General features: G+C 36.2%; 1 protein-coding gene across 2 annotated transcripts; it reads right to left on the reverse strand.

Moving 5' to 3' along the window:
• Positions 1-1,429: 1,429 nt before the first annotated feature.
• On the reverse strand, positions 1,430-12,537 carry CENPW (centromere protein W). Of its 2 annotated transcripts, none has more exons than XM_020987177.1 (3): positions 12,181-12,537; positions 2,875-2,988; positions 1,430-1,797 (listed from the first exon to the last, which is right to left on the reverse strand). In XM_020987177.1, the coding sequence occupies exons 1-2, from the start codon at positions 12,341-12,343 to the stop codon at positions 2,912-2,914; spliced, it is 240 nt and encodes a 79-aa protein (XP_020842836.1). In that variant the 5' UTR covers positions 12,344-12,537; the 3' UTR covers positions 1,430-1,797; positions 2,875-2,911. The 2 variants fall into 2 exon arrangements, with proteins under 2 accessions (XP_020842836.1, XP_020842835.1); XM_020987176.2 differs by having other exon boundaries at positions 12,221-12,531.
• Positions 12,538-12,958: the final 421 nt, after the last annotated feature.

Here is a 12,958-nt window from a genome sequence, read left to right on the forward strand (position 1 = left end):
ATGTGGCCCCTTCAATTGGAGGGACAGTAAGAGACTACAACCATAATGTGGGGTATAAAGGAATCTGGATCCTGCCAACCCTCACTAGGAAAGTGGGCTATTTGGACAGTGCATATCTGATAGAAGGGAGTTGCCTGCCCAGCAGCTCAAAATCTTCCAGGAAACCAAACCAACAAGTCACTCTAAAGTGCTGAGAGAGCCAAGGATGCATGTGTTGCCCCACTGTGAACTCCAAACTGACTTCCTTTTCAAGGTGAATTTCAACTACAGTAACATTGAATCAGAAGGGCAATGAGGGCTTTGAGACCATGGCAGAGAATAGTATTCACAAAAGAGGAAGAACTATATTGATTGTGAGGAACCATTTTATATGCTTTTTAAATTGGGGCTCCTATAAGTCCTCTGGGTCATCTGAATATTTTGTGGGGTGAAAGTATTCTGTACCCAATGTGCACTTGTTCCTTCAAATACTTTTACTAGAGTCAGAAGCCCTATTACTCACATTTACAGAAGGCCAGACACAAGTTACATGGAAGGAGGGGCATAAGCATTTATATTGCACCTACTATGTGTCTGGCACAGTCCCAAGCACTTTACAGATATTATATTTCATTTGATTGTCACAAACAACCCTGAGAAGTAGGTGCTATTATTATCCCCATCTTACCCGTTGAAGAAACTGAAACAAACAGAAGTTACATACTTGCCCAGGGTCTTATATAGAAGCTTTAGGTGGTAGGAAAGGGTCATTTTATTGATTTTATCTTTAAAAAAATCTGAATAAAGAAGGACTTAAGCTTTTTTGTAGACATATGTCAAATGTTCATATTTTTGTAACAGGTTAAGTTTTGTACATTACTGAAAATCATATCGTTCGCTTCCCAAGTCACCAAAATGAAAACCCTCTGAAATACTCCGCATGCAATAATGGATAGAGAATTAGCCTCAGAGCCTAGAAGGCTAGGGTTCAACCTATGACATGTTATCACGTAGCCTTGGTTCTGTAACTCTGAGCAAGTCACTTAAGCACTCAGTTCTCTGTACAATTTAGTAAGACTCTGAGTTGCACAGAAGGCACTAACCTGAATTGGTAGGAGTTTCCTCCTGTTTAAACCAATAAAATCACAGTTTTAGTCCTTATCCTCAAAAAATTCAGCAAAATAATAAAACCTTCACATATATTTTGAATATGATACATTATCTTTCTCCAAATTTTAAGGGTTTTTTTTTTAAAAACTCAGACTATACTTAAATTATTAAAGACATTTGATCCTAAAAAAATTTCTTCAGGTTATTTAATATAGTAAGCAATCATTTTTATTTTCAAAGAAAAAAACATAAAACTTAGCAATGGCAAGAAATTTTAAGTTTCAACTTTAAAAACCAACACTGGCCACCTTTAAAAAAAACCATGAGCCTCATAAAAGTGTTAAAGTCTTTATGATATTTTATTTGAATATTTGTGTTCCTGTCATTACAAGTATACCACAAGTACACTCAGAAGCTTATGTGCCAATTATGAAAACAGTTATGTTCTATTTATCTTTGTACTTTCACTAAGAAATAACAATGTAGAAATGCTTAATAAACATTTGTAGAATGAATAAATGAATATATCTAGTATACAAATTCAACACCAGAGTACAAAAGCTTGCCCAATCTATGTAGCTAATGTTCCACATTTTAAAAAGTTGTTAAAAAGCACACTTCCTTATTAACATTTAATGAGAGAATATATTATACAGTTTCATATGATACGGTCTTTAGGTTCTAACCCCTGCTCTTCTTTAAAATCACCTGTCAAAAAGAAAAGAAAAGTATTATTTCTTTAATATGTAAACCTTACGCCAAAAGGTACAACAAGAACAATTTTCCTCTAAAAGTCTCTTGAATTCTACAGATAAGGCACACTAAAAACAAACAAAATTCTGATTTTGCAAAACTGTTGTGATTTGTGATTATCTGCATTTCAAAAATAGTCTTCAATTTATAAAAGTTCAGGTTTCCTTAAAGATTCTCCTGTATACTAAGAATTTAATTTATAATATTTAACTTTTATACAACTTTTCAAGAAATAGAAAATAATTTGTTGCATAACTGAATTATACCTATATTTTAAATTACAGCCTCTGTTTTCAATTAAAAAAGGAAAAAAAAACACCTTGAAGAGATTAAAACCATCCCACTTTTATGTCCAGAAATGTGCAGCTGGCTTCTATGATCATACTTTTCCCAGCAATAGAATGAGATTTAAAATATCTGGACACACATTGACTTCACCTTCACCCAAACATCAAATGGAACTATGCCCAGAGATTAAGTTTAGGTAGGAATATTATGAAAAAATGAATTTAGGAAGAAGTAGCTTCTTTGTCATATAAATATCCTTCACAAGTTTATGCAGCTATAATCTTGACTCCCAGTTTAAAAATTAAGTAAACATTAAAAAATATTTCTCGTGATCAAGGAGAATATATGTATGTTTTGATGTAATCTATGAATGTGAGTTTTGTTATCTTAGTTATACCATATAAGTGCATAATTTTATTATGTCAAAGTGCTGTTAGAATTAAAATGACCAAAAAAAAATCAAATTTTTTTCTCCTAAATTAGTACAAAGCCAGTTTATTTTTGAACCCTGTAGGTATTTCTTAACTTCCCCACCTATGACAAAACTATGTGAATATGGAAAATCTAATTTATTACAACTTCAATTTAAATTCAGTAATATGCTGAACACAAGCTACGACTCCATCAACTACTATTAATTGAGGGACAATTATCCAGAGGCTGAGGGATAAAGGAGGAAGCAGGGACAGTTGACCTATTCCATGCTCTTAGTGCCCAAGAAAAGAAAGTCAGTTTTATTGTTACCTTTGCTGCAGCAATAATATGCTTGTCCTTAATTATCCTACTCTTGTTCTGAAAAGCCTGCATCCTGGTTTCTTCTGCTAATCGATGAAGAAATAGTAAACAGTTCAAGTGTACCTTATAAAGAGAAAATTTTAAAAATTTCTGTAAGTACTTAAAAAATTAGTTCATATACTGAAATAAATACCTTATTACACATGGATACTGCTCTGGTTTTCAAAGTGTTTTCATGTGCATTATTTCATATGATCCACCCAACAAATATTCCTGTTATTGGTAGCATCATTTTCCAAGTTACTCAGAATCCAAATCATAAGGCAATTAAGAGGCAGAGCCAGGAATAAAAATTCATGTCTTAATGATTCGGTCCAGTACTCTTTCCATTTGACACAGAAAATTCTAAGTTCTAGGAGGGTAAAGATCTTATACAATGTTTGCTTCTGTCCTAATACAGTAACTCTTAATAAGCAATTGATGAATGACTCTAAATAATAAAAGTTTAGAACTTAAAAGTAACTTAAAGGTTATCTAATCAAACCCTTCCTCTTAGAGATGAAATAAACTGAAACCCAGAGAAAGTAAGTGATTTGCCCAAGGTTACATAGTAAGAAGCAAAGACCAGATTTAAATTCTAACATCAAATCCAGCAGTTTTAATTGAATCACATTGCCTTTTCCTTTTTATTACAAACCCCAAATCCTATTAACAGTAACCAAGACCTGGAGAAATTAAATGATTTGCCCAGGTCATACAGGAAAATAAGTGGTAGTGCTAGGATTTTAACCCAGGTCCTAAACTCCCGATCTGACATTGATTCATATTACTTAACAATTTTTTTAAGGAATAATAATTCCTAAAAACTTTTATGAGCCTCAATTTTTTTCATTTTAAAAATGAAAGGACTGGATCAGATGGCCTCTGAATTCCCTTCCAGTCTAGACTTAGAACCTAAAGAGACACCTTTGGCATTATCATGAAATCATTTTAACCACTTTTAAATCTTTTTAAAGCTACTCACTTCAGTTCGGTAAGGCAGATCTACTTTAAACCTAATTTAAAGGATTCAGTTATTCGACTACAAGAGTTCATAAAAATGTAGCAATGGAAGGGGCCTAAGAGATCATGTAACACAACTCCATCATTTTAGAGATGAGCAAATAGAAACCCATAGAAGCCAAGTGACTTGCCCAGATAGAAAGCCTTCAAACACTAAATACAGTACTCCTTCAACTGTACCTTTTACTTGCCTTTTACTCTTCAAATTATTTCACATGTGCTTATTTGTGTATATGCTATATACCTGAACTCACTCACAATATAAGCTTCTCAAAAGGAGGCAGTTTTTATCTTTGTATTGCCAGCACTAAGTTTACTGCATTGCACATAGTACATACTTAAATGTTTGTTGAACTGAATTAATGCAACTATATGTATATTAAATAACTGCTGCCTAATGATGTATATTTTCTATAAATATAAATCCTAGTTAATTGTCCAGTCTCACAATCTGCTTTGCAAACTATCCAAGTTATTTTATATCTGCTTAATTTTTGAACTATGACCACGAGAACATTTCAAACAAAAGTAGCAATACAATCATATTCAATGAAATCAGATTACTATATATCAACAGCAAGGATAAATTTGGTCAATTCAAATTTCAAAAACAACACTTCTGAAAGGCCAAAAATTTCCTTCAAATGATATGATTTACTAGGTACTGATTTGAAATGTTACTCTACAAAATACTCAGAATCATTTGATAAACAATTGCCTAGTCTCCACATTCAGAAACATTTTCCTGATATTTAAAATAGTTTCACAAAAAGTCCACTCAAACTTGTTTACTAAGAATGATTTCTTCTGGTACTAATGGGAAGTTAAATAGTTTTCACAGCAGAAATGCTCACAGGACAGTAAGACTGTAAAAATGGCACGATGAAATGGGTCCCAAAGTAAAGACCCATGTTGTTCACAAGACAGGAATAGAAAAGAAGAGCAACTAAACGATACAAAAGAACAGGAGGTGGCAAATTATTTCAGTGGATTAAGATGAAAAGAATCTGAAAGAATACTAGCTATGGAAGAATGCCAGGAAAAAGGAAAACATGAGTTTAAAAGAAATAAAAGTTCCGCAAAGTTTAGTAAGATGATAAAAGAGATCCGTTAAAAAAAAAATGATGCAGTTGTGTGGTGAGATAGCTAGGGAAACAAACTACAGCGAAGAAACAAGTAATGAAAGTGTACACAGCTTTACAAGAATTTCCTTCCTAATGAAATTGAGAACAAGTGAAAAATATGCAGTCTACATTAGCCATTTTTTAAAATAGGAAAATCTAGCAATAAAAAAAATTTTCATCAACATAAGCAAAGATCTTCAATGCAGTGACTTTGAAGATGAGCTGAAACTCAGTGAGCAGTACTCATTCCATCTTCTAGAAGCAATGAAGCAGAGGGAGGCTGAAACTTCTGATCAACTATTGAATCAGCATAGAAAAATATCTCAATTTTTCAGGATGACCATGAAAGTGTGATAAAGCAGGACACTAGGTCAGGCTCAAAGACTAAACAGTCAGTGAACCATGACCGAGGCAATTATGAGTGAGTGTAGTTAGAATGAATTAAAAAGCATACATTAAATGCCTACTAGATGTAAAGCACTATTTTAAGCAATAATAATATAAAATAGAATAATCTGGGCTCTCAAAAAGCTCACATTCAAATAGGGAGAGAAAACACATATGGGAGGTTTGCCCCTGCAAGTCACGTGATCTTTACTATAATTCTCATTAATAAAACAATTTTCATTTCTGATGTTGAACCATTTGACAGTACCAAGAAAGTAGGGGCTACAGCAGGTGCCACGGCCATTATCAGGCTGCATTTCCACAACAGTTGCTCCCCTGGATAAGAGGGGCTGAAAGGGCTGGGTAGTAGAGGGTCTCAGGAAGGGGGCAACACGGCTATCCACAGTGCTCTTCAGCTTCTCCTCAAACATTAAGGATATACCCCGAATTTCTGTAACTTCTCTTAATTCATATGGGAATTCTCATCCATGAATTTACCTAAACCTTTTCTGAACTCATTTTTTCCTTTAAATCTACAACAACTTCTTAAGATAGCAAATGCTATATAAAGCCACAAAGTCTAAAGCTAGAGAGGACTGAGTGATGCGCCCATGGTAAAGGCCAGGAGTCAAATCCAAGTCTAGGGTTCTTTCCATTGTACTAGTACTGTTTTAGAATATAGATGGTAGTAAACCCATGTTCTATTAGAGAGAACATCAGATTTGTAGTCAGAGAAGGTAGGTTGGCCTGCTAGTAGGCCCTATCACACTATCAAGTGTGGCCATAAGCAAGTCCCTTAACTTCTCTGGGCTTCACTTTTGTCATTTGCAAAATGAGCAGGTAGTACTAGACAATCCCTAGAGTCACATCCAGCTGCTTACAAAACACTTAAATTTTATATGTAAGGAAAGCAATTTGAAAACAGAATAATATTCCAGGGGCAACTAGGTGGCCCAATGGATAGAGCTCTGGCCCTGAAGTCAGAAGGACCTGAGTTCAGATCTGGTCTCAGACACTTGACATTTACTAGCTGTGTGACCCTAGGCAAGTCACTTAACTCTGACTGCCTCACCAAAAAGAAAAAAAAATCCAGCCTGCTAAAATCATTAAAAATTTACCTACTAACACTGTCATTGGTTAATAAACATGTATCCCGTGACTATGTAACAAGCAATTGAGGTGGGAAAGAATAATGGAAAATATGCAAATTCTTTTTTCAAAGTCAACTTCAAGCTGAAGGACAAAGAGACCAATTCTGTTCCTTCAATTAGTTTCTATAGTGGGGAAATGACAGCAACTGAAAATGCAGAAAGGAGTCCAAGTCATTTCCTTACTTCTCCAAGTCTTTTAAAGAGGCCTATGAATGAATATAGTAGCCATATCTCCTGAATGTAATTTGTCTTTAATTTATATATATAGGACAAACTATTTTACCCATATTGTACCCAAAAGATACCTAACGGTTTTCAACATTTAATAACAACTTGTTCATTCTTACTTTAACATCTTTGGAACCTTCTCTTAAGATCTTCTCAATCCCTGTCATTACCACCTAGAACTTTATCAAAAAATTGTTAATATGCCACTTATACTAAGAAAAACTTTAAAAATCCTAAATAGTCAATGAAAAAGAAATTTACCTCAAAAACCAAGATTTTGCTACTGCTAAATAATCTGCCTAAATATGTGTATGCATATGCCACTTACTTACATTAGAAGATGTAGTTCTCACCTTTAACAGTTTCAAAATGACAAGTCAGTACAATTCACACCTAAATTTAGTTCTGGCTGTCTGGGTAACATGGCAGGCTAGTCAGAATCCTATTAGAACAATTCTACATGTAAAGGATACTTTTTAAAGCAACTTTCTAAATTCCTTTCTTTTATACTTTCCTAAGGAACTGAGAGTATGTCAACAAAATACAATTTCTCCATAATAAAGAATCAGAAATAGAGATTTAACACTACTGGTGGCACTGCTTTAGTCAGATGGACAACCATTTGCCTGAATATGCTAAGGAGGAAGAAGAGATGGGGAAATAGGTGACCAGCCTTATCAGCAGTTCACATTTATAAATATTTCCTAACTAACTTTATGGCAAAATGGACAATTGATCCAGGGCCCTAAAAGCCCCAGAGTACAAAAGGGTAAAAGGTTCTGAACTTGATCTCTCTTCCCCAAGATTCCCTTCACCTTCATCACATTAATCTGCTTCCCTAACCTGCAGATGGACAATACCAGATTTTGCCTATCAATACTGTATATGCTCCTACACTTCACTCCATTTAATATATTGTACAGAGCCCCTTGTGACAGTTCCATGTGATGGTGTTCCTGTAGCCCACCAATTCTTAGTTCAGCATGGTTTAAAACCGCCCCTGTCAGGTAGGTAGATCATGAATTACTATCCCCATTATAAAGAGATCAAGTGACGTATCCAAATTCACACAGCGGAAAAAACATCTCTACTACTATCAACAAAAGGAAAAATCAGTGAATCTACAACTTTGAGAGAAAATTCAAATTCAATAGTATTTTGAATGATTCTGCTTGCTGCCATGAAATCTGAGAAATAGGCATTAATTCAAACTTCTTTAGACAACATTTAAAAAATTTGTGCATCACTTAGATCATTCCCTCAAAGCCTTTCTAAATTTTAAGAACAGTCAATAATTATAACTAATTTATTGGATTTTTATTAAATTGATAGAGTTCTATTTATGTCTGCTCTACAGTACATTGGGATCTCTTGTATAGTCACTGTCACAGAATATTTATGCCAATTTTTAATATTTTGAACATAATTTTAAGATATAAAAGTCTATAGTTATATATTTTATGAGATAGTTATATCTGATTTTTTGATGCATAGTCCTTTGTCAGGAACATAAACCCCAATGATACCACTGTTTCTACAGGAAAATACAATTACCTTCATGAAAATATTAAAAATCACAGAACTGTAGGGATGGAAAGGATTTCAGAAATCCTACCTAATCTACCTAACTCCCTCATTTTTCAGATAAGGGTAAACAAAAATTGCCATTACATATATCTAATGATTTGTACTATTTATGCTAATACATAATAGATATAAAATCATGGGTTTCTAAAATAATTGAAGGGTTTTTAATTATTTTTATTTTTTCTTGGCCCCCATGAATTTTGAAAACAAAAGAATCGAGGAAAGACATGGGTTTTGTGAATATTTGATGATTCATTTTTCTTATGAACCAACAACAAAATTTTGAAAGTTGAAAATTAACTGAAGTTTTGTCTAACCGGCTACTAACTGCATAAAACTTCCATATAATATATGCAAATGATGACCCAAGTCCTAATTCTGCCCTCTCGAGCTATACCAAATACATATATACATACATACACATACATACATATATATATATATAAGCTTTCTTTAAAATGATGTCTCTTCAAATTATTTGAAAACCATCATAATCCCCACCACCTGAATTTTTTTCTCTTCTTTAATATAAATATGTCTAGTCCCTGTCAGCTACTACATACTACTGTTAAGCTGTTAGTCAAATGAAATCAGTCTTTTCCATCTGAACTGCTATTCAGCCAGATATGTCCTAGTCTATATTTGCACAGTTTATGCTTTTAAATTTCAGGTCTTGTTTATTTATCCCTATTAAATTTTTTAGATTTGATCCCTAATTCTAGCCTGTTATTTATCTTGTTCTTTCCCAGTTCTCCTACAACTTAGCAGTTATCTTTGACTGTCCCCCATTCTTAAACTGTCTTATTCCTTAATTCTGCCACTTGGACTTCCTGGTTTCCTTAAAGATCTGGCTCAAGTGCCACCTTATGCATGAAGCCAGATACTAAAGCCTTCCCGTTTAAAATTTCCCTGTATCAGCTTTGTATATATTTTGCCACATATGTACATATAATGCATACCTTGTCTCCAAACTCCCAGGGAGGTAGAACTATTTCACTCTTTGTGACCCCAAGTGTCTAGCACAGTGCCTAGAGGACAGTATTCACTTAAAAAATTCTTGTTGATTAACTAGGGACATCTGTAAATTTAATAAGTATGCTTCCTTGGATTGGTATCCAGCTATATCATGTATGAATGTCTTATTCAATTAAGCTCACGCTTTCAGATCGAAACTGTCACAAAGTCCTTTCTATATTCCCTTCAACAGTTATTCACATAAAAATAGTAAAATACATTTAGAATATTTCACTTTACTCTATTTTCAATAAAATGCTTGAAAGTTAGATTCAATATCTGCATAGTACTTAGAGTCAGCAGAGCAGGGTTCATGTCTCAGCTGATATTTATTGGCCAAGTGAGTAAAGCTAAATCATTAAATCTTCTAGTCTCAGTTTCCCCATCTGTAAAACTGGAAAAATGATAATTGCATTACCTACCTCTCAAGGTTTTTTTATTTAGTTCAATTCAACAAGCATTTATTGTTTATTGTGTACCATGCACAAGAGATAACACAGATCCCATCCTCAAATAGCTTACATCCTGCTGGGGAGATACAACTTCCACATAAATAAATTAAAGATAATTTAAACAAAGAGAGTTCTTAACAAAGTAGTATCAGGAAAGATTTCCGGTATGAGGATGTACCTCAGTTAAGACTTAAAGTAACCTAAGAATTCTACGAGGTAGAAGTGAGGAAGGAATGCATTCAAGTTATGGGGAATAGCCTATGGAGGCAAAAGTTGAGAAGCTTGGCTCAGAAAGTAGTAAGTAGGCCAGTTTGATTCAAACAATATGTGAAAAAAAAACATGAAATAAATCTGGAAAGTTAGGTTGGAACAACATTACAAAGAAGAATAGGTGAAAGATTCAAAAATTGTTTCAGAAGTAGAATCAATAAGATCTGCTAAGTGGATGGACGGAGTGAAGGGAGAAGGAAGAGCCCAAAATAACACCAATATTTCAAATGTGGAAAGCTAAATGAAGTCAAAAGAGGAAAATAAATCAGAGAAGAGACCCTGATCTGAGGTGCTGTTAGGACACCTTGGTGAAGCCCAGCAGGTAGAGTTGCAGACCTGAAACCCAGGTATTTAAAACTGAAAAATTAGTAAATTTTTCTATGATTCTTTTTTTTTTAAACAATGCTTTACCCTATTTAAAAGGACAAGCCATTAAATAACAAAGGGCTTTGTAAGAGATACCCACTACCACATCAGTTTAGTTTGCTATTCTCATTTAACACAAAAAGTTCTACTGGGTCAAGCTTTCTTTTTCCACTCACTGTTACGGTATTTTTAAATTTTACATTAAACATACACACAAAAATCATCATAGAGCATTCATCTGTAATAAATCAAAAACCCAAAGGAGGCACATGAGAGCCACAAGATTTATTTAGATTAAACAGATGTAGTTACTAGGACTGCCCCTAGGCAAAAAAAAAAAAAGGCAAGAACTAAAAAAGGGAAGAGTCAGTACTGCCTATTTTAACAGGAATACAAGGCAACAGAAATCAAGAAGTCAAGTATTTGCGAACACTTTGTGCTCAGCACTTGGTACCACAATAAAGAACATTATCTCTGTCCTCAAGGAACTTACAATCTAGTTAGGAAATAAGTTTATATTTAAGAGGAAAAGTGAAAGCAAACAAATGCATGATTAACTAACATAGATGAGACAAATTGTTAATGATACAGAACTTCAAAGAAGCTAGAGAGACGCCTATATTGACTAAAGCTGGTGTTCATGAGATGGAAAGTTTCATTGAGGAAGTCAGATTTGAAGTGGTCCCCTGGAAGGGGGCACATACAGGTGAGGTTGCCTGGGGAACCAAAGTAAAGCAGAAAAACAAGTAATAAAAGAATACGAATCTTTACAAGATTTTTCTTCTTAATGAAATTGAGAACAAGTGAAAAATATTTAAACGAGCAAAATATTTAAGACTTAAGCAAAGATTTCTGGAGGAAAATCATGAAGTTATGCACAAATGAAGAAGACAAGGTGTCTACTTTGGAATAAGGGGAAGCAAAAATGGACGAAAGGGGGGGGAGTAGTCTTAAGAAGAAAGATACTAAAATGAGCTTGTCACAACAGGTAATATATTAAGTGAAATGTGATAATCTGTTCTGCCTCGGTACAGCAGAAAGAGCACTGATTTCAGATGCAAAAAACCTGCGACCACGCTCAAGTCCTGGCTCTATCTCTCACTGGCTGTGCAACCACAGGCCAAGTCATTTAGGTCCACGGGGGTTCAGTTTCCTCATCTTTAGAATGGGGAGGGGGGGGTTGAGATGACCTTCAAGGATCTTCGAGCTCTGAACCTGTGATTCTATGACCTGTCTGGCCCAGAAGTTCCTTCACCTGCAAAATGAGGTAATATCACCAGCACCACCTACCTCACACGGCTATGGTCATTCCAAAGCTTTGTAACCCTTAAAGCGTTAAACAGATGTGAGTCACTATTCTTAAAAGATTGCGTAAATAAACAAGTGGAAAAGTTTTCCTTAGTTTCCCACAGACTTCTACGAGGGCCTGAACAACCTCCCACGTCTGGTGGGAAAACAGCTGACTCTTCCTCACCCTCCCCTCAACCCTCACCCCCATACCATCCCCGACCCCCCACGGCCGCCACGGGGCGGGCCGGAAAGACCTAAATTCCGGGTCAGGGAATGGGGATGGGGAGGCCTGCAGCAGCCCAGGTCAGGGAGGAACAAAGCGGGGGCGGGGAAAGGAAGGGGTTCATTCCATCTTCTCCTCCTCCTTTGCCTTTTCCTACCCACCTCGGGCCTCCGCCTCGGTCCGAGCCGGAAAAGCACTCACCCACAGGTCGATGCCAGACTTGAGGTGCAGCTGAGGCTTCCGTCGCTTGATGAGGTTCCTCAGGAAGCCTCGGGGAGCCTTGCGCTTCAACACCCGGGCCGCCGCCACCACTGCCGCCGCCATTCTCTCCTCGTCTTCCTCCTGCCTGGCACCCAAGCCCCGCACCCGGCGGCCGACTGGAGTCGGTCGAACAAGGGGGAGCACAGAGTCAAGTCTCCGCGAGCCTGTTAGGAGCGCGGAGCGCTCTTCCAACCGTTCGAATCCCCCGCCCTTGGCACGCACCGCGGCGCTCCGGAGTGACGTAAGGGCACGCCCACGCGGGAGGCTCGGTGATAACTAAGGCGATGGGGCGGGGGCAGGGGGCGGTGCCTGGAAGCGGGCGCATGCGCTCCTGTGTTTTCGCCTCCCTTTCTGACAGCTAGTTGGAAGGGCACAATGTTCTCTCGCTCGCTGTTTATTTCTTCCTAAGGTTTTTTTTTTCCCTCACTTCCCCATTCCACTTCTTTTATTTTTTAATTTTCTTTTTATTGTAGACTTAATATTCATTAACAAATAAAAGCATTTCAGTATACATATTCAGGACTCTCGTTCCCTCCTGCCATTAAAACTTATCTACCCTTTGTTCAATTCCCTTTAATCTTTGACTTAGGTCATTTGACTTTTTTGGGGGGGGGAGAGTAGACAGTGAGAGCCCCTTCTTCAAAGGATGCTATGAGGACGGGGCTCTCATTACCTGGA

Source organism: Phascolarctos cinereus, unplaced genomic scaffold (assembly GCF_003287225.1).
Source record: "Phascolarctos cinereus isolate Bilbo 61053 unplaced genomic scaffold, phaCin_HiC Scaffold_5;HRSCAF=322, whole genome shotgun sequence".
NCBI classification, from domain to species: Eukaryota; Metazoa; Chordata; class Mammalia; order Diprotodontia; family Phascolarctidae; genus Phascolarctos; species Phascolarctos cinereus.

Coding starts and splice junctions, on each gene's coding strand:
- CENPW (XM_020987176.2), bottom strand. CDS start 12,343: ATGGCGGCGGCAGTGGTGGCGGCGGCCCGGGTGTTGAAGCGCAAGGCT. Junction 2,989..12,220: donor AGTCTGGCATCGACCTGTGG/GTGAGTGCTTTT, acceptor TCTCTTTATAAG/GTACACTTGAACTGTTTACT. Junction 1,798..2,874: donor ATATTATTGCTGCAGCAAAG/GTAACAATAAAA, acceptor TCTTTTTGACAG/GTGATTTTAAAGAAGAGCAG.